The 25,967-nt window shown below is 41.5% G+C and overlaps 1 protein-coding gene across 3 annotated transcripts in view; it reads right to left on the reverse strand.

Annotated features, from left to right (window-relative positions):
- Positions 1–1,781: 1,781 nt before the first annotated feature.
- The window catches only part of shroom1 (shroom family member 1), a 33,659-nt gene continuing 9,473 nt past the window's right edge, over positions 1,782–25,967 (reverse strand). The window contains exons 1-9 of one of the 3 annotated variants that reach the window (XM_051937486.1): positions 16,393–16,729; positions 10,679–13,589; positions 10,391–10,577; positions 10,026–10,078; positions 8,959–9,612; positions 8,166–8,759; positions 7,393–7,498; positions 6,481–6,753; positions 1,782–4,267 (exon numbers count right to left, since the gene is read on the reverse strand). In XM_051937486.1, the coding sequence (XP_051793446.1) occupies positions 4,013–4,267; positions 6,481–6,753; positions 7,393–7,498; positions 8,166–8,759; positions 8,959–9,612; positions 10,026–10,078; positions 10,391–10,577; positions 10,679–13,377 (4,821 nt within the window). In that variant the 5' untranslated portion in view covers positions 13,378–13,589; positions 16,393–16,729 and the 3' untranslated portion in view covers positions 1,782–4,012. Of the gene's footprint in view, positions 4,268–6,480; positions 6,754–7,392; positions 7,499–8,165; positions 8,763–8,958; positions 9,613–10,025; positions 10,079–10,390; positions 10,578–10,678; positions 13,590–16,392; positions 16,730–25,967 lie in introns of those variants that run through there. The other 2 variants (XM_022197505.2, XM_022197504.2) reach the window with 2 other exon arrangements.

Here is a 25,967-nt window from a genome sequence, read left to right on the forward strand (position 1 = left end):
ACTGGATGGCATTCCACTGCGATTCTGGACAAATGGGAGCAGAGAGGCATGAAATATACGACAGGTGGAAGACACGAGCTGACTGTGGAAAACATATCTAAATACGTCATGTACTCTCATTATAAATCTGCTTTCTCCCCTTGAAGGAAGAGTTTCTTGGAGACTTACATGTTTGTGTGTTTAAAACAGAGCTGGAGCCAGGAGGTAGCAAGCTTATCTTAGCATAGCTTAGCTTAGCTTAGCAAACTGATTGAAAGCAGGGTAAAACTGCTAGCCAGGCTCTGTCCAAATTCAAAAATGGCAACCAATATGTCTTGCTAATTAATTCTAACTTGGCATTTAACCACATAAACAGAAAAATAAATAAATAAATAAATTGTGGCCCTTTTTTTTACATTTGAATTGAATACACAGCTTGAAATAGATTCAAGTTAGCTGTTTCATCCTACCGCCACTCTTTATGCTAAGCTAAGCTAACGGCTTCCTAATTCTAGTGTCCACTTCACTATTTAATATGCTATTTCATTTGTTTATCTGTACAAAGCTCAACAAACTGATGAAGCAAACAAGACATAAACTTTGAATGAGTGTTTCCTCTTGTTTTCACTGTTTATGCTAAGCTGTGCTAACTAGATGCAGCATATATATGAAGGGATAAAAATGGCACCATTTACACTTAACAAAGGTAACCAAGCTACCTTTGAGTGGATTTTCAAAATGTCAAAGTGTTCCTTTAAAACTAATAAAAAATACTAGCCCCTTGGTGCCACTTTCCAGACTTATTCATTGGAGGTATGTGATTAGGGCCATTGATTAACTGTTAGATTACTGCAAAACTACCACGTCGAGTACATGAAATTTGATGATGTGGTGCAGGATGGCAACAGGAAAAACTCAATAAATTCTGGTGCAGATTCACAATGTTTTATATGACAAATGGGACTCTGTAAATGCCCTTCTGCAGTTTTATCTTGCTGTAAGCTGACAATACTGACATGTTATGGGGAGAAAATGAATCATAATGGAGCTTTTTTTTTGTCGAAAAAACAACAAAAACAACAGAACTGAATGCTAGCTGCAGTGCAAAATTAAATCAAGATAAATCACCGACATTGTATAAAACACAGCTGAGATGACTGTGCAAATCCCAGCAATGCAGCTTTAAAGATGCACTGTCGGAAAGAAAATCCAGATCACAATAAAAGCATAACAAAGTTAGAAATCTGCTCTATTTAATTACAGGGAAGTGGCCCATTTTTTCCCATCATCTCTTTGCCTATAGTATTCTTGAAAACTAATTTCCTCTCTGAAGAGTAAAGCATAGATTTAATAACTGGATGCAATCGGCTTCCACCTGCAAATGTTTAAAGAAAAACTTTTAATGAAAAAGCAGAGTGTGGAATGTGATTGCTGCTCCCAGGACACTTCTGCGACAGTAAATCATTTCACTCGTGCGTGGAGATGGTTTCGACTTTCCTGCAGAGGGCACAAACGAGCTCCGATTGCAAACGGCAAACCAGGAAAGTCTGCTGAGAAAACCAAAATATGTAACAGGATCTCACAGACAAAATATCCAATTCAGACTGTTCTCACAGCTTAAATATTTCAATTGCAATGGAAAACAAAACATTACAGTTCTGTGTTTAGTCTCTCATTCATCGTTCTTGATGTAATCCTCTACTTCGGTAAGGCTGAGTACCTGTGTCTGCTTATTATATTACATTAATATACCTTTTGGACATAAACTAGTGGAAAAAGTGAAAAATGTGGCGCAGTAGAAGTAGAGGGAGAGCTTAATTTATTCACAATATTACAAACATAATGGAATTTAAAACTCCAAACAGGCACAAAACAACAACAGAAAACAGGTGTGAAATATCGCAGTAAAAGTAGATTTAAAAATGTCTCTGCTGTCATCACTGTCAGCCGGGGCTCACCGAAATGTCTTTCCTTCTTGGCTTTACCACAAAGTCTGTTCATATCAATGTCGTATATCTCCAGTGTTTGAAACAAAAGCCCCTCTTTCCGGCGACCTCAACAAAACACTGCTTTGATTGCAAGAGAGAAACAAGAAATGACACGGGAAGTCGTCAAATGTTTGCTTGTGTGCACGCACACAGCAGCAGGAGCTAACATGAGTATTTCTCCATGTGCTGCCCCTTTGGAGGAGACGTCTCCAAAAAGTTGGTCTTTTTGCATTCTTCAGGAATTCCAGCAGGCTGCGGGGAACAACATGAGAGTCTTTCTATCCCTTCAGCCCTGCGTCAGCACAAAGGCCAAAACAAGCATACATTTGTTTAGCAAACTGAAACACGGCCGAGTAATAAATCTCCACAGAAATGTTTTACGGGTGGTGGCGGATCTGGAGAAAGTGTTTTGCACAAAAACATGAAAACATCCAAGGTGGAAGGGTTTCCAGTATCTAAGGAAAACCTGCTTTTACTACTATTTGTTGCTACTTGTCCTCTTCTCTGACATTCTGAGGGAGTTAATGTGTTTTCGTGTCGACGCTCTGCCTCACTGTCGTCCTCATTACATAAATATCATACACACAACGGAAAAGAGAACATTTTGATCATCTTATGACTTCATGGAGTTTAGCTGAAAGCTAACACAGCAAACACCAAGAGGAGTTCTGTCTTTCTGTTCAACCACTAACCTCTACACAAACAAAATTAAGACATTCATGATGTGGCGTCCACACACACTGCACATATTGTGTATTCTTTAACTACTTTCCAGTGTTTCTGGTTCAAGATTCAGTCAAAAGAAATTAATACAGCTATAAAAACGAAATATTATTGAAGTTAAAAATGTGAGATCTTGTGTTGGGGAGGCTATTTGATTCAAGTGTGTGTTTTCAAGAAGAGCTTTTGAACTTATGACCAGTGTGAAAGTTTAAATAAACCTAAGAGTTACACGTCTACAAGGGGATAAAGTGTGGAGGTAGAGAAGAGAGAATTAGTGAAAGACACCTGAAGTGAAGATTGTGGACTTTCCTCTTAGAAAAAAGTATTTCAAGTATCACGTGTCACTTAGCAACAAAGGGACGTTGAGGGGAAAATACTCAGTGATATAATTGTTGCTCACTTGTAATCTGCTTTAAAGAGGTTTAGCACCTCTGCACGAGGGACTGTTCCAGCAAAACCTCATCTAGACTTCACAACACAAAGTATGAAATTAGCTGGAAAAGTACTGAAATTAACGGCAAAACAAACTGAAGAAGAAAAACAAAAAGGGATATTGTTTAAGTGGATGGAGTAAGGCTTTCACTTGAAATGATTCTGAATCTGATTTGAGGAAATGTGCATTAATGTATCTTTACAAAGTGCTTTTTTTCATTCACCTTTTTTGGTTTTTAGTGCCTTAATTTGAAACACATTTAAAAATAAGAACATCAAAAAAAAGAAATGAAATCTACTACATCTATTGTACATTTTACCGACATGATACAGTACACCAGCCCTCTCTCAGGCTACTCTCTTCCACTGAAGCCTTCCCGCTGCTCAAATACAATCTTAAAGCTTATAGGAGGTTTCCACAGGTGCAGATACAGGGCTGCAGAACTATCGTCTTAATGAAAAGTGAAAAGCAGTTTCTACGTTGCTAACAAGGGATGCAAAGTTTCTGCACAGCAGCTCTAATGGTAAATGTTCCACAGCGACGACTATATCAAGGCACAGAAATACGGTTCAGCCCCGTTCAAAGGGACAGGGAAACGTACGATATCGGGACGAGAACTATGATGGGCGGAGAGTCGGTGAGCGTTCTCAGCAGTCTGGATAGAAGACAGGAAGGCGAGTAGCTTCAGTCTTAGCACTCGTTATTGCTCACCTCATGTACCGCTTATATTAAAGAGAATGACATGATGGGTCGTCCTGTGGTTCTGCCAAACTCTTATGACGGGGTGCAAAGGCTTGGAGAGGTCCGCTAGAACTCTATCAGGCTAACAGAGCCAGAAAAATACAGCTACATGTCTCTTTTTAACAGGCCATCCTCATTCAGTTCCCCCTCACAGATTCAGGCTGTTGGAAAGGGCCTCCAGCTGCTCCTCTCCCAGCCTCTGCTTCTCCTCCAGGTCCTTCTGCTGGATCAGCAGCGAGGCCTTGGTCTGCACGAAGCGCCGGTAGTCCTGCAGCTGCTCAGTGGACAGCTGACGCGACAGGAAGGTGGAGACCAGGTTCTCTCTGCGGTCCAGGTTGTCCTTCAGATCTTTGGCGTCCTCCCTCTGTTTGCATAGCAGACGGTGGCGACTGTCCAGAGATTCCTGCAAGGAGATACAGCAAGGGGAAGATTAATCATACCTGACAGGCTTAAAGGATTGCATTTCCTCTCTGTGTTGTATGACACAGCTGGGAACAAATACATTAAAATATGAGGTCTGTTACTGAAATTTTAACCTTATCTTGGTGTTAAATTCATGCCTTGCAGAGCATTAGCGCTAATGCATAAATAAATGTTTTGCAGTGAACGTAATAAAAACAGAATTACAGAGTCATACTTTTTGTCAGAATTGAAAGGGGATATCCCGTTCTGTGTGACAGGGAGCTGTGAAAGCTGTATGATTATGTTTAACCCTCCTGTTGTCTTCATTTACAGGCACCAAAAAATATATTTGCCCTGTCTAAAAAAAAAAAATCTTAAAATTCAGCAAAAGATTTCCCAAAATTTTTGAAAATTTGCAAAACCTTCAGGAAGAAAATTCCAATAATTCCTTAAAAGTTTCCCTGAAAAGTTTTATTTAAAAAAAATCCCTCAAATTTGGCAAGAAAATACTTGTAAATATTTTTTAAAAATGAGTAAAAATCTTCCCAAAAAATCTTAAAAATATCTAAAGTGATTACATGTATATCAGTAAAACTTCTTATATTTTCTTTAAGAACATTCACCAAAAAAAAAAAAAAATCAACCAAAGCGAATTTGGCTGGATTTTGGTTGATTTTTTGTGAATGTTCTTAAAGAAACATTTTTAACATTTTGTTTTTCCACCAAAAATGTAAAAAGATTTCCCAAAAATGTTGAAAATGTGGACATCAGGAGTTTCACTGTGAAAATATATTTTTTTACCCCACATTTTCAAACTTTAAAATGGGTCCATTTTGACCCGCAGGACGACACGAGGGTTAAAAGAGCCACAAGACAGAAGGTGCAGTGTTTCCTTAGGTCAACAGAGGGCAGGGTAGATACAAATGTCATCGAAACTGGGCTGGAGTTTCGGTGAGTCAGTGTAAATACCAGCGTTGCTGATAACAGCAAGAAAACAAATGAGCCTCTAACAAGCCCTCAGTATGCAGCACGCTCTGCCACGCTTTTACAGATGGACAAACCAACAAAGAGGGCCTTTCAGGGATAAATCTAGAAATTTAATGCATCCATGCAAACATAAAATGATGCTGAAAATACTGGGAGGCACAAAGAAACAGGATATTCAGAGGAGAAACAAAGCAAAGCACAGAGCTCAAGTTAGACCATATGACACTACTCCTGCAGGATTTTTCCAGGATGAACATATTTAATGCAGAAATAATGAAAATTATATTTGAAATAAAGAGATTTCAAGTTATTATTTCTCAACATATCACGCCTTTTGGGCACAAACTCTTCAAGTGTGGCCCGATCAAACTAAAATCTATCAAAAATAAACTTCAAATGTCTGATAAATTGTACAGCTCAAACACAGATAAGCTTAAAACGGGCAATTAAACACAGATAAACCTTGCAACATTTTTTGCATTCCACACAGTGAAAGCCTTGACTCCATTAAAGTCGCCCTTCAACTTTTCCCAAGTGGTATGTTTGCTGTTCTAAAGTAAACAGAGCACGAGTATAGCTGAGGGCATGGGAGCAGTTGCACACTTCTAACACTCATGGTCGCCTTTTTAGCCCTAAATGAGCTGCGATGAATCATGAGATCCTTGAGGTTACATGACATAGCATTCCCCGAGGAGCATGTGTTGACAGTATGCCTTCACTCGCGTGCGTTAGTGTGTATGTGTAAACAGCATTAAGGGGAAAAGGCAGGGGCATAAGTGGAGTCAGAACACACTAATGATATTCTTGTCAAGTCTTATTTAACAGTGGACTTTTAACCCAATACATCACTCAGATATCAGAGGGGGCTGCATGTTCCTTCACAAGATTAGCGCTTTTTGCAGTGGAACATCAAAGAAAGCGCTGGTACAGTAGCGTTGAACCGAGATTCATAGATTTAAGTTTTGGTTCTGTGCTTTCAATTATTAATATGATGGGAATAACTGCTGCTGATACTGAAAGAAAATCCAAAAATCCAAAGACAAACAAAGGCAGGATGAATGCTGTGAAAAGGATTATATGAATTTGGTTACTGTTTGCAGAAACTTTTCAAATAATCCCTCCAGTAAAGTGCATGAGTCAAGGTTGGGAAGGTAAAAGGAAAATGTGAACCCACACATCTCTGAATAGTGGAGATGGAAAAAACAATCGCAGGTTCTGGCTCCTCACCTTCTCCTCGGCATCTGTATGTTGGTCCACGGTGCTCAGGGCGTTCTGCACTCTGGCCAGCCGAGCAGAGAGGCACAGCAGCAGGCTGACCACCCTCTCCAGGTCACCTATGAACAGGTTGTACCTCTCCAGCTCCATGGGCAAACAGCGCTCACGTACCAGCACCTCCAGCGCCTCTCCACGGGCCGCATTCTCCTGAATCTCTGCCTGGAGGGCACCACGAGACTCTTCCAGTGAACGCTGACGCTCCTCGATATAGGACACTAACAATCGCTATTGAATTAAAGCAGAAAAGAGAAATGCATGAGATATTGTAGGCATTGATGTTACGGAAAATAGATACACACGGCAGAAGAAATTTGAAGAAAAACAATCGATGATTTTACACTACAGGTGAACCAATTAAAATACATATTTGAAACACGATCATGCATAACACTGTACTGTAAATATAGTGACTGAATGTGCAGGTCAGCCAGCGAGAAGAGGGAGGTTACTTGCTTAGCCAACATTAGACAAGCAGGAGATACCGATAAGAGACAGACAGTACATCATGTGATAAGAGAGACCCAACTATCTCTGCCTTCAATGAGTCTACTTAAGATCAAATAGCATCCAGATGGTACCAGTATGAAATTGATCAGTTTCTGCTTTAAAAAGAAAAACAGAATGAGTCCACAGGTGTAAATGTGAAGCGAAAAGGAAGTGTTTTTTTGCTGCTTCCTTGTCCAGTAAATGCAAGAAAGCAGTGAGAATTTCATCATATACTGTGTTTATTTATGAGGTGGCTATAACTCTGCCTGCATACTGGTAACATTGACTTGCATTTTTCATCTTAAAAATGCTTTATTACTGTTTTGGTAAGTATTAAACATGTACAACAGTCACTATTTTGCATAAATTCATAATTACCTTCTTCTCAATGATATCTGCTTTGCTTTGTATGTCTGTACATTGAGATTTCTGGCTTTCAGAAGCAGAACAGGGAGATGGTTCAGCCCCTTCGACCGTTTCAGCACTACGAACAGAAACACATTTATGTCAGTATAACATTCCAGAGGCATCCAGATATTCTTGTCATCACACTATAGACATGCTCAAACGCAATTCTAGTTTCACCTCGTTAAAATTTATCATTTTATTGCGGAGTACACTTTGAGCAAGGCTCTGTGGTTATTTGCAAATTACAAAACTCTGAGCTGCAATCGCACATTCTTTGCGTATCTGAAGTGTGCTTACACCAGCAGAAACCTGAGTGTGTGTGCAGCAGTAAGCAAATAGCCAGGTGTGCCTGTGCATGTGATGCAACAAAAGGTAACACAGCACTGGTGGAGCTCAGTTCCTGGGCCATTAGAAACCCAGTGTCAAGTTTCGTGGAAACAAATTAAACTAAGAATTCTAATTAGCTTGGCTTAGTTTGCAGCCTAAACTCGTTGCACTATAAAATGGTTTAAAAGGTGTGAGCAAGATCGATTACTCTTTCTGTCTACCAGCTGTACTCATAAAGGATAAATGGTCTCGATACGTAGTCACCTGGACATTCATTGCTTATTTTCATTTATTTATTGTGGTCAGGAGTGTGCTGTTTTCTCAAACTGAGGCAATAAAATGCAATAGTATGCCAGCAGAATTTCTATTTTCTGTGACTCTTTGCAGGTGTTTTGTTTTGTGACAGTAACATTTACCTCTCTGCAGCTCCTTTCTGCTCCTGTTTCTTCTTGTAGTGCTCCTCCATCAGCAGCGTGTCTTCTGACAGCAGCTGTTCCATCAACATCAATGCCGTCTTTCGATTGGCCAGCGGGTACAGCACTCTGGTCAACGATTGGTCCGCCTTGACCACTGCTTTGACAAGCTCCTCCCACTGAGGTCTCTCAGCAGCCTTCTCCAGGCTCTCTGTCTCTCCCTCTGGTGTTCCCCTCTCCTCCATCTCCTGGTTTTCTCCCACCTTCTCATCTTCCACGTCAGGGTCTTTCTCCTCTTCCCCCTGCTGACTGACGTCTGCTTCGGAGATGGAGGTGCAGGGGGACACAGAGGCTTCGCTTGTCTGCTTTGGAGGGACTGAGCTGTTGGGCTCATCAAAAACGCTGTCTGTCAGTGGAGAAGTCTGGACTTCCTCTTTGATCTCTTCTTCTGGTGGGAGAATCCACAGCGAAGGATCTGTGGTGACGCCGCAGCTCAGAGACACTTCATGGTTTGAATCAGGCGGTTGGGCCACATTGCTGGGTTCATCCACCGACTGCTCTCTGTCTGATCCGGTCACAGATGGACAAGTCCTGACTCTACTGGAAATAAAAGTGTAGCTGAGAAACGCATACGGAGGAAATTATATTTATAGAATGACAAACACCAGTTTGAGTTTGCTTAGCGCCTGAAGGTTGATACAGTCAAACAAAGATTCAATGATTGTGTTAAGTTCAATTAGCCAAACTGTTTAAGAGTGGGAAACAACTGCTGCATTCACATGGAGTCTAATCTTACCTGGAGCTCGGCCTGTTTTCACAAGGAAGCTTTGTCTGGATGGGTGTGGATGAGGTGGATTTGATCTCCCTCTCACTGAACTCTGGACCATTGGGGGAAGGTGGGCTAGAATAAGTCTCACTCAGGGCTCTAATGGATTTGGGCTCATCTGTGATGGGGCTGTGTGATCCAGAAGGAGCAGAGTGAACCCTGGCCCGGGCGGAGGAGCAGGAAGTCGGGGAGGTGGATCTACTCGAGTTCCTTGGTCCTGCTGTTGCCTCCTCCACTGGATCAGAGCTCTGCCTCAACAGGGACTTTTTCTGGGTTTGGTTTTGTGTCTGTTCCTGAGTGTTCTTCTGAACGACAACCTCTGTTTCTTTTCCTGTTTGCTCGGACACATATTGTTTCTTCCTCCCTCTTTCCTGCCCCTGGGCTTCTCTAACATCAGCAAAGTATGGAGCACTCCTCTGTTCTCTGTCTGATCCTCCTGGCCCAGTCGAATGTCTCCACAGTTGATCCAGCTGCTCAGAACTTTTACTTAGGGCTGACAGTTTTGTTAACTTTGATGCCCCGAGCTCTTCCATGGACTTCCCTCTTTGTGCAACCACACGGACACGCTGCTGGCCCTCAGGGGCTGGCTTTGACAAGGCTTTCTCAGTGACATTCCTCTGGGAACTGAAATTGACATGCAGTGTTGAAATGTGTAATTCATGCACACTGTGACTATTTCAGAAACAGAAAACCCTGAAATGCAGTTTCCTGGAGGTTAAATATAAATCATTCACAGAAGGGCTCTGGAAAATGTTATTTCAAGACTGGCAATATGAATTGGAAGTCAACATAGTTTGGAGAAATAGGCCAACTCCTTGAAAATACCTCAGTCTATTATTCTTCTTTTACAGTCCATGCGTAAATCTTTTGAAAGGAATGCTGCTTTGCTGGAGCAGGTGGGTGTTGACTTTCCAGTGCCACAATGAATCAAGTCGAGACTTATAGTCTGTGCCACAGTGCACACATCACTGACCTAATACTCTCCTGACCTAAAACCAATAAAAATGTCCTAATTTGTCTGCAGTACTGGCACATACCTTGAAGTCTCCATAGCATTAACTGGTAATGGATCCTCCTCATAGTCATGTGCCTGCCGACAGAAAAGAAGAAAAAAAGGGCAAAACATGAATTACATTTGAAATCTGTACATATATTTTTCTTCTAGCAGAAAATAAAAAAATTAATGAATGTAAAATACTGCAGTGACAGTGGAGCTACGGTTAAAGAATATTTTACTTTTGTTTGCTTGTTTACACAAAGGTTAAATCTACAACAAACAACAGTGCAAGTTCTACTGCAAAGTTATTTTACAAGCAGGAAAGAATCCCTACACTGTGGCATTTGGATATGAAAAAGGTTAAAACTAAGACTTTATACCAGTATCGCTTGTAACTTGATTTACCTCAAATGCATGGGGTGTAGATGTGGAACGGTTCCTGAAGAAACTAGGTGGTTCTGGTTGGTCCAAGAGACTCTCCACTGAAGCAGACTTTCCCTGAGATGGACCTCGGCTCTCCCTCCATCTGGACTGACTCTGCTGGCCAGCATATTGGCCTGAACAAGACTGTGCTGAGAAGAACTGAGCATACCTGTTTAGTGAAAATTAACACAAAACGATAAAAATGCTTGATTTGATCCATACTACAAAGATTGAACTACGCTTTCTCACTTTAGTGCCTCTATTTTGTACCTGATAGAGCTGGTGGAGGAATCAAGGATGCGGCCTGCAGAATGCGGTCTGTGGAGCTTCTTCTTCGTAGTTTTACCTTCATGATTCCCTGATAGAGGCCTGGGACCCCAGTCAAATGGTTTCTCCCCCAGAGAGTGCCTCTGTCTGGGCGGTGGTGGTAGCTGAGGTGATGCTTGCTGGGGCTCTGCTACTTTCTGGCCTGTCTTGCGCTCCATGTACTCCACGAGAGCCTTATGTTGCAGTTGTTTCAGGTTTGTCTTTGAGCTGCTTGAGGTGGACATAGCTCGGCCTCTCGTTTCAAAAATCTTCCGCCGTGCTGCAACCAGTCCCTGCTCTCCTTGCTGCACATGCTCCTCCTGCTCATATTCAACTGAAAATGGATTTTCGCTCTCATTGCCGAAGGAGCGGCAAGCCGAGTGGCTAGGTGTGCTACCGAGCTGGTTGAGTTTGTCTGGTTCGGAGAAGCACATCTTCTTCTGCTCTGGAGTCAGTCTCTTCCTGCCTCCAATACGTGCTACCTGAGGCTGGGCCACATTTGTCGGCCTTTCGTTTTCCTTTACAGTCTCTTCGTCTGTCTCCTTCTGATTCTCAATGACTTCTTCTATAATGCTTCCCTTCTCTGTCTCCTCAGAGGCCACAGAAGGAGTGAGTGTGTCTGTGGAAGTTTCAGAGTCCTGTGATGAGGAGAACGAGTGAATCACTGTTGGTCTCAGTTCAGGTTTTTGCCTCATGCGGTGTGGCCAAGACAGCTGCAGGTCCCTCCGTTTAAAAGACGTCTCCCTCAGGACTTTCGATTGGGCATCCTTGAGCTTCTCTTTGTAGTATTTTTTAAATGAGTCATCTAAGGTGTTACAGGCAACGGACGCAACTTCACTTTTATTGCTCTTGCTAATGTCACCTTGCAAAGGTCTCTCGTTATCATTGACTGTCACATCCCCTTGGCTGGTTTTATCTAGGATTGCCTTCTTGTTTCTTATACTGAAATCTGGATCCTTCTTAGGCTGTAACGCCACCCTGCTGGCTCCAGTCAGATGATACAGAAGTGGGGTTGTTTCTTTGTTTATCCTCTCACTTGCAACATCCCCCAAAGGCTGCCGTTTCCCTCTCTTTGCCTGCTCATCCCTCTTATGGTGGTTGGGCTGTTCATTACTAATCAGTGAGTTGACTTCCTTCGTTTGTGTGGTTGAATGCGGTGTTGGGCAGTTCCTTTCAGGTCCACAGTAGAATATAGGGTTGTCGGCAGTGTGGCGGCCAATGTCTCGAGTCTGCATCATGTCGATTTCTTCTAAGGTGTCGAAGCTTCGAGAGGACTGAGTCAAAATTAGGGCTGGTCTGTGATTCTCCTGATCCTGGCTCTTAGACATCAGGTCTTTTCCCTGGGACACAGAGGTGAAAACCTCTCTCTCATCTGAAATCGTACCACTGGAAGAGCGAGAACTCTGCTGGAGAGGTCTAAACAAATTATCCATTGTGCTATGGCTTCTTTCCTTCTCTCTATGCTGGTGTGTCTCCAACACAGTGGAGATCTCACTTCCAGACTCAGACCCACAAACAGACACAGACTGTGTCCTCGTACTAGACTCAGGCTGCTTACATACTCCAGTGACGAAGTAGAACTGACCTTTATGCTGGATGCTGCTGCTGATAAAACTCTGACCACCATTCCAGGGGCTGGAAGCTCGGGCTGATTCTGAGCCAAGCCAATCGTGAGCAGAGTGTGATCTTTTGCGCTGACTTTCAAAATGGCTACTGCTACTGGGTTTGTTAAGATGGTCTCCACTACCTCGACCACTACCTGAGGGCTGTTTGTGTGCCAGGTGATTGGGCTGGCTTGTACCTCGGGGAGGCGATCGGCTTGTGTTTGTTGACTTCTGCTGCTCGTGGGCTGCTTTGCTATCCGTGATGAAAAGGTATTCTGGGTTCACCCTGGTCTGATCATGAGGTTGGAGATGGGGTCGGTAGCTTGGTGGCTGCTGGGCTTGTTGCTGTTGAGAGCCTCTCCAAACTGAGTACACTGGTTCAGAATTGATGTTTGGGTTGCCTGTATCTGAATTAGCCGTCTCATGTTTTGTAGCATTAAGACCAGGATGGAGACGATTGTGGGGTCTGAGTTGCTGCTTGGGTTGAGATTCAGCATTCTGGTGGTGAACTCCACTGTTCTCCAAGTTTTTAATGGCTATGTAACTATCCAAGCGTGCCGGGACTGGAGGAGGACGGACAGGAGGGTAAGCGCTTTGGGATGAAGTTCCAAGAGGCACCTCTTGCTTGGCGGCTGCTTTGTTGTTGGGATAGAAACTCTCATTGCCATTGTGGTTATGGTGGTTTACAATGATGTTGTTATTGTTGCGATATTGCTGTGAGATAGCTTCAACAGAGCGATAGAGCTGGTCCATGGTCTTTGAGTCAGACTGCACAACCTGGGTCGGATTGTAAATGGACTTTACATACTTCAGATCAGCATATTGGCTGAAGGAGCTGGACTGTAGGTCGTCTGTGAGGAAGGGAGAGGGGTAGTCTGGGGCAGTGGACCCACCGGAGAAGGAGCTGTAAGCAGAGTCTCCTTTGCCGTGTTGGTGGTGGGCGAGTTGGTCGACGATACTGCTGCTGGACTTGGCTGGAGAAAGCCGGCTGACGGGCAGGCTCAGAGGATGCAGATCCACGTTGCTCATTCTCTCAAAATGGAAGCTGTAAGAATCCATGGAGGACTGGGGCGATTGGCAGGAAGGGAAGGGCAGGGTTTGCAAATACGACGTACGCGTTTGTGCACTGATGCATGTGTCTTCTTTGTGGGTGAAACTGGGGAAATTACCACCAACACATTTTCACCAGGTTGTCTGTCACGGTTGACGCTAATTAGGTCATTTTCCTGCCTTGTCTTTGCTTATCCAAAGCCTCCTGAAACAGTCTGCTCCTAGGGGACAAAAAACAAACAGCACAGACTGGTTATCAGCCTAAATCTTAAATCGGGACTTGCGCTCCAGTCATGCATTTAAATGAAAAGACTGCTCAAGAGTGTAATGGTGTCAAACAGCTATGGGAAATAAAAGTGTCAAAGGTCGATACTCAAAATATTAGCCGAGTATCATCTTCACAAACATTTCCTTGCATAGCTGTTTTGGCTGGTTTGCAATGGCGTAACAATTTAACACAAACACTTGTGCTGGAGTGTCAACTTGGTGTGTCCTTTAGTGCAATGGCACACAAACTGTACCTGTACCTTCATACTTTATCCACACTGGATGCATGGCAGAAAATGCTTGATCAGTTATACATTTGTATATGTCTGGAAAGAAAGATTTTAGCTCAAACACTACATGAGGGTGCCAGAAAACAGTAAGTTACCGGTGAAAAATCTTTGCTTCCTTGGCATTTCTAGGTCAGATTCCTGTGCGGAGAAATTTTGCTCCATCTGTTGCATGTTGTAAAGACAAATTATATACCCTCTCACTGGAAAAATATTAGTTTTTCTTTTTTTCAGCATACAGTAGGATAAAAAAAAGTGTCTGGCTACCCAGTTGAGTACCTGTGAAGATTTTTTAAATGATGACACACACTCCTTGGCACATACCACAGAAACAGGGTGAGCTCATTGAAACCTTTATCTTTCACTCATACTTAATCAAATTTTGTGTTTAGGAGCCAAAAATATTACATTTTTAAGGCTACCTGACATCAAATAGGTGCAGTATAGATAATATGATAATGAGTAAGGCTTTATCAAATCAGAAACCTGATAGTAAGGAGTCCTTAAGGAATTCAGAGTCTACTCCCCTATACATAATAACTACTTTTGTCAAGATCATCACCTCCTCTTACACTGAAGTCAAAGATAAAAATATTACCTGAGCAATATGTGAAGTTTCATGTCTTTTTTGTGGTTGTTGTTTTACCATTCCCGCAGTTTACAGAAGCTTGGTTTTGTAGGTCTGTACGGCTAACCACCTGCTGAAGGAGTCTGTCTGCCGTTTTGCATGAATAAGACCTCTAATTAAGGGCCTAGAGGATGGCGGTGCACGTTGCAGCACACACATGAAAAAATGTCAGGAATTCCATATGGAACTGCAGAAATATCTGAGGACTAATCATGTGACAGATGTATAATGCATTGTTTTCCAGCCAAGACACCCATAAAAACTGGTCTGCCTTTTTTCCCCTTATTATTAGTGGCAAACCAAAGTACCTGCTTTATTCATTTTTTGTGAAATGTTAAAATGTAATAATTTCTTATGTTTCACTCAGTTCAACACCCATTATTATTTCTTTCTATGTAATTTTAGGTTATTTCCAACTGAGACAGAGCACAGGAAAATGAAGCCATAAAAATATTTGTAAAATCCATGTAAACATTTCAGATCCCACCTGGGTTATCACCTATTCCAATTTGGAAGACGCTATACATCACTGCCATCCAAGTCAAACAATTTCAAAAACATTTTTTTTCCCCTCATGCATTAGAGACTTTGAACTTTCTGGAATGTAAAACATAAGATCACTCCCATGTAAATCGCCATGTAACTGATTGTTGTGGTATGTGTATACTGTCTACCATTTCATATGTGATATGTTGTGGCTTTGCAGCTACGAAAACCAAAGTCTACTTGTTCATTAACATTAATTTAATTCAATCAGAAATGTCTGGGACTTTCAAAATGCCGCATCACTTATATACTCTACATTCATTGTGACTGGGATCAATCCTTTGTAAAACCAGAAACCCATTTGCCTTAATCCTGTTTTCAGTCTATCACATGTCAATGGTAAATGTGAATTCTTGTTGATTCTTTATAACAGGTTCCATTATTCACTGTAAACACACACAGAATTTAATAACTTGCAGGGAACCAGCCTTGCAAGTTAATGATAGGTTTAAGTTTTACAGTGGACTCTAATAACAGGACTCTCTCATGACCTACATACCTTTCCTTGACTTTGTCATCAAGTCTGAAACCACATACCGGTCCTGTATACACACAGGTAAATGTTGCTAATAAAACAACCAGTCAATCAGCAATGAGCCTGCAGTATCCATGTAGGCCTCACCAGCCATGGGAACTGCAAGAAATCTTCACATTGTGAATCAGTTGATTTTGGTTCTTTTGTTTTTACCTACAAGAAGTTCTTTTAGTTTCACTCAGAAAGTGACAACTAAAAACTACCTTGCAATCAATTCCAATGCGCAGAATTTTCAAAATGTTGCCAAGTTTGTTGGCTGAGCTCAAAAACCTGCACCAAAGATGATCCTAGGTGGTCGTTTTGCATACACACAAAACCCACCTCCCAAGAGCCTTTCAGTTCTACAGTATTAAGGGGGATTCCGTGTGTTTATGAAGGTCTCTCTGATCTGTAGTGGGTCTATGTGTGTGTGTGGTTTCCAGCCATCCTCTTTCCTCTGCGAACACAGAGAGGCTCCCAAACAGGGGAGCGCTCAAGTGGAAGTGATGGAGGGGACAGGCAGTGACAAAATGTACAGAGAGGAGGGAGGGTGAGGCAGAGGGTGACCAGCCCAGACAAATACTCTCACACGCAAACCACAACAACAAGAGACCAGAGAACCGAACAATGACAGAGGAACGCTGATCACAAGTTAGAGGATCAACAGTCACAACAGCAAAGCCAACTGGGAACTACTCAGAGATCAGCTCCTTGCAGACTGGTTTGAAAGTTTAAAAACCTTACAGAGCAGCATTAACAAGAAAAAAGGAGAAAAAACTCACCCAAACTTTGTGTCTAAGTCACTGACTTTCCTGATTTCCATCTGAAACAGAAATTACTTTCCTAAGTTTCATCCTAAATAAGGATTAGCCAAATGATTTCCGTCCTTGTTTCTCATTCAGAACATTGTTCTTCTTGTAAAGAGGGACCAGACCAAGTAACCAGGAGAGCCAGATATTAGAGGGAAGACTTCTAGCGGGTCCCTTCTCCCCCCACTGAGACCCGAGGCTGCCTAGTGGGAGCCACTGATTGGCCAGCCGATGACGTCCAGCTCTCCGATGCACAATGAGCGCAGCGGAGGGAATATTTCACTGCTGCAGATAGCTGCTAGTGCTGCCGGCCGCCCGAACAACAGAGAGAGAGGGGAGAAAAAAAAAAAAAGAGGCCTCGCATTCCTGGCTGGCTTCAAAGACGGAGCAGAGCCCGGGCGCCATTCATTCTCAAGGCCCTGAGCCCAGCGCATGGAGACTAGCCAAGGCAGGAGGGAGGAACGAGGAGAGGAGGGGGTAATGGTGGTGGAGAGGGTAATGGTGGTGGGGTGGATGGGCGTATGGGTGACCTCCCAGCCTCCACCAAAAAAAAACAAAAAAAAAACACTGTCACAAAGACTAGCGATCCCCCACTATTACTCTTTTTTCCCCACATCTATTAGTCTCCTCTGTTTTCTTTTATTCTTGTTGATTTATTTTTCAATGATAAAGAAGCTACTCGGGCAATCCCTAACTGACTCCGGAAATATCAAGTAATTTCTACTGCAGTATGACTGATGGGAAAGTCAACATTACTCTAATTTATTTTAAAAAACTTTGTGTTTAATTCATTTAGCATAGCCAGTGATCTTTTTTATTTTTTACAAATGTAAAACAATCTTTGTTAATTACACAATAAATCACCTAATTACAAGGACAGTGGGGCCTTTAATTGATAGGTTGGGTTCATTAAACCTTGAAGATTTACTGGAAAATAGGCAATCAAAAACTGAAAATATGGTACTAAAAATGCACTAATGAGATAAACCACAGCATTAGATCAGGACAGTGGTCAGTCTGTTATACGGTCAAACCCACTTTCACTAACAACAGCTCTCAAAACTCCTGTGTGATTGTCTAGTGTCACACAAAGAGCCTTGTTGCCTTCACTATTGTTTTCTATTGAGGCTGGCAGCACTAGTGCTCAGCTATGCTGTGAGTTTTTTCATTGTTAGACAGTGTCAGACAATGTGGGACACAGAGTTTTATCCATGTTCTGTTGGTGGTTTTGCTGCTTCTACAGCTTATTCCACCTGTTGCAACTATTAATGTGTAAACCTTGAGGAGCAAAATAAAGAAAATCTCATGTACAGGGTTCTTTCCAGGATAGATTGATTTTTGGCAGCCACCAAGCCTGTGTCAAAGGTAAATCCTTAATGCCAAAATGACAAGACTTAAGAATATTTGCTTTTATGCAGATCTGCTTACTGTTGTGCAGTCATCCCTCCAAAGGTCCATTCAGAGAAACAAAAAAAAATATATGCCCTGATATACAAACATTAACTACAGCAAAATATTATTTATAGATGATACCTCACCCTAAATTATCTGCTGAAATTTAGCATTTGTTTCAACTGTCAGCTTGAAATAATACAATTTTTTTAATTCAGGTTTTTCATTGAAATCAACACATTACAGAGTGTAAGCGACCTGAACATTGTGTGGTCAGCAAACACTTTCATTTATTTTAGGGATGACATATGGCTGTTGAACAGTCAATGACATTTTAGCTTAAAAAAAATTCAACACGTGATTAAAAGAGAACTCGATAAAAGGGGTCAAGATTAAATGCTGAGGTGAGGCGCAAAGAAGGATAAGCTCGTGACCACTTTCTGCCTGGCAACTGAGCTAAGTATGATATCATGGTGGATGGAGAAGGGAGTGCGTCTTAAGACCTGAAAGAATTTCAAGAGCATTTTTTTTTTTTTTTAAAAAAAAAAGCCTAACGTGGTTTCTTAAAGAAGCCTGAGATTCATAAAACCAATGAATGAATGAGAGAGAGAGAGAGCACGAGGTGAGGCTGATTTAGAGATGGAGGAATGTTAAATTCTTTCAGATTTTTTTTTTTGTCTTTCATTGGTGATTATGCGTTCCAGCGTGACCTTCACCATGCAGCCACGAGACTGGACCACCAGGCAGGAAAAGACAGAGACAGGGAGGACACAAGGACAAAAAGACACAACTAAACCAACATTAAGAAGCAGGGAAGACAGGGACAAGACAAGAGAGGGAATTCTGTAAATTGCAGTGACTGATGCCAGGAATGCCAGCCAAGCAACTACCAAGCCAAAACCATTAAGCTTGTTAGCCCTGCTGGCCTCGCTAAGTCTGCTGATAAAGATGATGATGAGTTTGTGGACCTCTGGACCTCCAACTGAGGAGCTAAACAGATTGCTGTGTCCTCAGAAAACTACCGTTGCTCTCACTCACTGGTGAGAAACAAGACTCTAATTGTCTGTCTCTAAAGGTCTACAATTATTTCATTTTCTGCCCCCCTAGAAAAATTTCGATTCGGGTAACTTTATTACTGCTTGTGTAAAAGTACAACAGACTGGCACTGTCAAAAACAGCTGAATGGATGATGGCAGCAAAGGAATGCGGAAGAAGAAGAAGCTTAAAGTGGACCAGCAGATTGCCCACAACTCCTACTGTGTTAGGAAATATTTAAACTCCAGCACCCCTCTTACAGGACAGAACATTTACTCTAAGAAAAGTTCTCCCGCAGCAAATAGACATGAGTGAGCTGAGAGTCAACTCAAGAAGAAGCAGACACATAGAAGCATTTGGAGTCAATGTAAAAAAAGAAGCGTGCAAGAAACGTCCTTGCTGACAATATTACTGATTTAAGCTACCTTCTCTATAGGATTAAAATCGTTACACTGATCTTTTGGCTCATGAAGGTCAACATAAGACTGTGAAGTTATATTTTTTTACTTACTCTCAACATTCAGTACACATAGCGCTTTACTCTTCATTTATTACCACTGATATAGGCACGACTATGTTGAGTCAGAAAATATACACTACATATTCAAACTCTTTTGCAACACACTTGCAGAAAATGTTGAAAGGGGCATCACAAACACACAAATCCTCAGCTATGGCTTCACTTCTGGCTCAAGTCTCCCACAGGACCTTAAAGACATCACTCCTATTGTCTCTGATCAAATAAACACAGAGGAAGCCGTTTTTGAAAAGGTGGAAGTGGTCGGGTGTTGAGCGCTGACTGTAAAGCAGTAGCGGGAAAGGGAAAGCTGCACTGCCATGCAGCGTAATCACTGACACCTGCAGTGTAATTCCTCCTGTATGTGTGCCTCAGACAGAAAAAGACAGCGATTTATCTGTGTGTATGTGCACAGTGGAGAGAAACTGTGTGTGGATGTTGCTGGGCAGTGCTCACATCAGTGTCGAAAATCTCTAGCTGATCAAGAAAAGCTGTCACACTCTAATAACCTCCTGCTCTGATCCGACCTAAATACTTAGCTGACAATATCAACATGTCGTCTTCTTGATGTGCTGTTGATGTTTTAATGTTTTAAAAGCAGCTTATACCTAAAAATGATAAGATAGCAACACAAAATGTGGATTGAATGTATGTATAGCTCTTTAGTTAAACTATGATTGTTTAATGACACACAAATGTGACAAAGTGAATAAGAGTATATTAATAATGTTCTCTTCTCTAAAAAAAAAAAAAGGCTATTCTGTATCCTCCCTGGTCAGTCATTAACCAGGAACTGCACTGTGCCTCGCAGCGTTCTGCTTAAAAATGAGCACAGGCCTCTGCAAATGATAAACTTCTTATTACTTTCAAGTGCCTCTGAGAAGACAATTACTTTTGTATTAAGGACCCCCCAGGGGTTTGCAATATGATCTAGTCATGGTGAGTTTAACTGGATACTGTAGGAATTCCTCTGCACAAGAATAGCGCAAAGCTGCAGGCCATTGAGTTGTGTGTATTTGTGTTTGCATATGGCTTTAGTCTAAAAATGGGCCGTGCAAATTCACCACTTCTGAAGTGTATCCTTTTCAATCTTTGGTATGTGTATTAAAATCAGAGAACATACTAGCCTGAGTCTGAATTCAGATGTGAAATGATTACAAAAGGACTTAACTGGGTTTTGTGAAATAAAAAGTTATGCAACATGCGACGTGTCTTGCAGGGAAAATACCATGCATTTGTGAAGAAGTCGATAAATATCATTTGATTAAAGGTGGCTCAGAGATGACCCAGGACAAGGACACACCTGATCAAGGAGTCTGACATGACGCCAGAGCTCAAGGATCAAAACAGTGTCAACATCTTGCATCTTTAACACCTCTACGAAGCAGGAGTTGAACTAATTCTGAGCAAATGTGTCACAACATCAACATACAAGGGAACCACGGTGACAAAAGAAGGCCAGGGTGAAGAATGCACGAAAAGAGAAGAAGCACAGAAAGTGAGAAAGAAGAGATCCGGCCCTGCAGGAAGCTAAAGACAAACACCACACAATAACAAATGACCCACTTCCCGTTTAAAGGTGGGAAAAGTCTCAATGACTCCATCATTACGGAAAAACGCTACCCGAAAAGAAAAATCTCTATTGTTCTTGGGTCCCCAGTGTCTCCTATAGTCCAGCCCTCATCTCTCAACTGCCCCTAAAGACAGACTATCGGCAGTCTAAACAAGACAAACACCACGCTCAGTTTGGTCTTCACCTGAAATTCAGTCCTGTTTGTTGTTTGGGCAACGTCTGTCACTTAGCTAAACAAGTAGAGCAACAGTGATTTTGTTTTCCTAATTTGCTAATCTACCAATTAGTCTCTCCACTCACAGAATGTTAGTACAATCATTAATTAATTTAGTCATATACAATCGTGAATTGTGAATAGTGACAGTAACAAAAATGCCTACGCTGAGACAGTGAGAGTTTTTTTTTGTAATTATTCAAATTATTCCTGTAATATGTGGTAAAAAAAAATATTATTTTATAAAATTACTGTACAAAAACTTTTTATATTCAAATCTAAAAACAGACAGACTGTAACAACTGCAGCCGTATTTTGTTGAGTATTCAGTCTGTTTTATTTTCCTATTGAACAAAGGATGTGTCAGGTGTGAAAACAGGTCATTTCATGTTGTGTCTCCCCGAGATGAGGAATAAGAGACCGTGACTATGAGTAACTTTTACATCATGTTCCAAGGATGTACACAAAAGAAGACGCAGTAATATGAAAAAAAAACTGTTTTACTACACTCACATAATGACCAACATTTGTTTGACCAAGCAATAGGAGCTACAGAAACGGATTACACTTATCGCTTCATTTTGAAAACATGGCATATGTTTAAGGCAGGTTTATGCTTTAAATAGAGTCTTACAGAGTATATAAAATCCCTATGGGAATGTCTATAAGCTAGAAACAGCAAAGGCTTGTTTTAAGACATCTACTGACTGCTTTGTACTATATAGCTGCAGGGCACTTCATCAGCTGAGAGTCTTTATCTGTTAACTCGGTGTCATCTGTCCTTGCCAGGCTGCCGTAACCATCTCTGTCATGTTGCATAATGAGCTGTGGCCTGACCAGCTGACCACAGACACATAACAAAGGTATTCACCCACGTTGGCCCCTCAGCTGGTACTGCGACAGCCATGACACTGCATGACTTCACCAGGAGTTATCACAGAGAAGAAGGCTTCACAGAACATGTATTGTTCTTGTACTAGAACCAGTCACTGATTAATCGCACCACAACATCTACGTCATTCACAAAGTGTAACTTTTTAACTTCTAAATAGAGCTCACAAAACAAACAACAAATGCCAATATCAGAGTAAACACTGCTGAGAGGACAAAAGACATTTATAAACAAAATGTTTCACAACCATTAATAGGAACATCAAGTGGGTATCTGTCGGTTTTCATAAAATCTAAAGTCGACAAGAAGTAAAGCGAAACACAGAAGTCCTACTGCTAACAGACAAATAATAAAACAATGAATTCCTTGTACAAGACACTGAAGATTTACGTTTTCCAAATATGTATTTCACTGCTCATGGAATGTGTTAATTCTGGTAAGAGGTGAAAGCTGTTAATGGACTTATCACACCTTATACAGGGCGGTGTGGCATAAAGGCTATACGATATGACCCGATTCCCTTCTTACGGGTTTATAAAACTTGCATAATGTAGCTGTTGTTCTGCCCCTTCTGTCGGTCTATTCGTGTGAAACGGAAATAATTCAGTTTAATCTTCATTTCCTGGTGTTTAAGCAGAATCTGTTAATTACCATTAATGTCAGAAGCATTAGTTTGGTGTTTTCAGTTTAGGCTTGCCTGGGGTCTTTCCAAGTAATGTCATGATAAGAAAGGTTGGAACTACAATGAATAATGAAAAAGTATATTCCTGAATCACTTCAATATGACACTTTTAAAATGTCCTTCATGGGGTCTTCAACACCTTTTAGGTATTTTAGTGCTCTTCTAGAACTGTGGTGGATAACAGCAGACAGTGACGCTTCTGACCTAACAGATTCAACATCTAGGATATAAAAACCATAAAAGAAAACAATCCACTGGCTAAGCAAGATGCCAATATCCAATAGCAGGCCAAACACCTGATATTTTATGGCAACATCGGGCATTATCACTGACAATATGGCTGGTTTGGATGCTTGGCAGACGCACATGGAAAAAAATGTGCTTGATAAGCAGCTAGGTCAGGTACAGCAGATAAAGGAAACAGGCTGTTGTAATCAGTACAGAGCCCTCAGTTTGACTGTTTGATGCTACACATGCAAATATTATTCAAAGATTCAAATGCCCCCCTGCTTACTTATTTGCTGTTTATGTAACACATCCACATCATGGGCTATCAGATAGTTAGTAAGCAGCATCATCACTTGAGGACACTGCTGCGTGTGAATGTTGCTTTTACGAGATAACTGACATTCATCTGTGCAATGATCTCCCCGGTCATATGTTGACATCTGTGGTTGGCAGATGAATATATCTGATAAGAGGACTGTCTGCAGGACACTTCCTGGTAGAGCAAGGACTGTCATACAGGAAGACCAGAGCAGCATAAACCTGCAGGGTAACATTCGGTTAAGCAGTAAAAAGAGAATGTTTGAAAGTCTCAATTTTCGACCACAAGCTCAGACGGTATCAGAAACTCCTCTCTCAGAAACTCTTGACACTGCTCTTTCATACTTTGCTATCGAGAAGCTTTGTTGACTCGAAAAATATGCCTATCATAAAGCTTTGTTAATTCATGAGGATGAAGTTTTAGTTTCAATACCTGTTACATAATGACATTAAACATTTAATCCAAGGGAAGCGGTGCCAGGCCAATGATATGCCAAGGGAAATTTTTTGTATTAGCACCAATCATGAAGACATAAATTAAAGTAGTTGCATTAGCACTGAGAGAAAACACATTTCAGATTTAGTTGTTTGTTTAATCTGATATCCTTCTTCTTGCAACAGATGAAAGTGCTGTAACTATAGCTTTGGCTTAGTCAGCTCAGACGCACCGTCTTCATGGAAAAATATTTTATCCTTCTGCAGCCACACAGACCCAAAATTTCTACAGCGACACACTATCCCGTTCCCTTTCAGACTACATAATTAGAACTGGGTGTTTTCCTCTCTCTCAATTGCTCGACCTCCTGGGGTGGCTAAAGTCAGGTTACAGTACTAAATGACCTGTGGAGCTCCAAGACAACAGCATTCCTCATCTGGCCTTATTGCTCCCCTGGACCTGTCTAATGTGAGGCAATTACAGGCAATGAATGGACAGCTGTGGAACATAGAAAGTAACATAATCCACATTCCAGACTCAAACACATACATTCCCTCACTGCTACCTGCTTAAACACAGAGATGTCAGCATCAAGGAAGACCCCTTCACCCTCCTACAGTTGTTTTATTACTTATCTAAGGTACAGAGTGAGTCAGGAAGAAGTGAAAGTCTGTCGCCATAAGATGCAGACAGAGGACATTTTCTGTCAATAACTATTCACTTACTTCCCATTTACTTCTACTGAAGTGCCACACAGGGCAACGTTAAGTTCTGATGCACTTTTTTGACAAAATGATGAGCAGAAAGTGTTCGCAATAACATAAATGATCATTTTACAATACTCTATCACTATATTTAGTACATTATCATACTATCTGATGCTCTCATTGTTGGTTTATAGTTGCTCCGATTAATTTCCAATGAGAGGTTAAATTTTGTTGACAGAAAATTTCACCTTTACTTCCCCTGTCATGCATTTATAATTCCAACTGATTTTGGTAATCTCAAAAGCATACTCTAGTCCCAACTTTAGCCTGCACCTGTGGCTGTTATAGGGCCATTAAATTGAAATATATTCAACACACACTCAAGCTCCATTGTATTTTTACAAAGTCACAGATGCCAAATTTATTCCTTAACCAATAAGCGGAGCAGATTTTAATCACATGTGCAGTCTGTGGTTATTTTAATAGGCCACCAGTAGAATAACACATCTCTTGCATGCCTTATTTTCTGTGAATTTTACGCTCCACAAAGAGCAACACACATGCATAGCCGCTGATGTCAGAGGAAAAGGCTTACTGACAGCAAAAGTTATTCATGCAAGGCAGTCTTGGGCATGACTGTGACATCATGTCTAGAAAGGAAGGAGAAACAGTAGAAAACAAAGAGAAATATGAGGATGAAAAGGAAAAGGTGTAAGGAAACTAGGTCACTGTCCACTATGGCGTGATGAAAGTAACAGACATGTCTCTAATCTCTCCTTTTATACCTGCCAGGATGCTTTAAGGGGCTTGAAAAGGACAGTTGGGATACATGATACGCTGCCCTGCAGAGCGACAGCTTTAGGGCAACAAGGAAGCATTTGCTCAGTGTTGCGCCAGAGATTTGAATTGCAAAAGAACCCGCCAGGCAGACAGAGGCACCGTGTGAGAGCAAACGGTTAACATTCACCTCGTCCACTGCTCCCAACATGGCTGACGCTGAGGTCAACAACAGATCTCAGCCAAGGCAACATTTTTTGGAGAAAGGACATTCAGATTTTTAATCCACTTGAGGAGAGTCCTGTTGGGTGCTGTGACCTGCCGGGTCAGCTCAACAGATTCCAAATGTCAGCTGAAATTAAAGAAATCAAAGTGCCCCACATTCTCCACATTTTTGTTTTCGGGCAATGAGTGCAAATTATCAGGAGCACCCACCCTCACAGACCCACCAGATATAACCAAGTATGAGTGAAGCTCCTGAACCAAACAGTGTCTTGGGAATAGAGATGCAAGCAGTAACTCGATTAGTTGAAACATAAAAATCCAGTGGTGTAAATTTCAAATATTCACGAGTTAAAGATTCTCAAAGGATGCAAACTTGCCCCTTTCTGTATTTTTTTTTTTTTTTGCTTTAATCTTCACATTAAACAGTAAGTCCTACTTGTGGGTAGCAGGTGTCCAACATGTACAATATCATCGTAATATTACTATTCCTCCAAATCCAGAAATTGTATTGCCTTTGACAGCCTACGAACAAATCTCTGTCTCTTTTTTGTC

The sequence above is a fragment of the Acanthochromis polyacanthus genome, chromosome 17 (assembly GCF_021347895.1).
Source record: "Acanthochromis polyacanthus isolate Apoly-LR-REF ecotype Palm Island chromosome 17, KAUST_Apoly_ChrSc, whole genome shotgun sequence".
In the NCBI taxonomy this organism is placed as follows: Eukaryota; Metazoa; Chordata; class Actinopteri; family Pomacentridae; genus Acanthochromis; species Acanthochromis polyacanthus.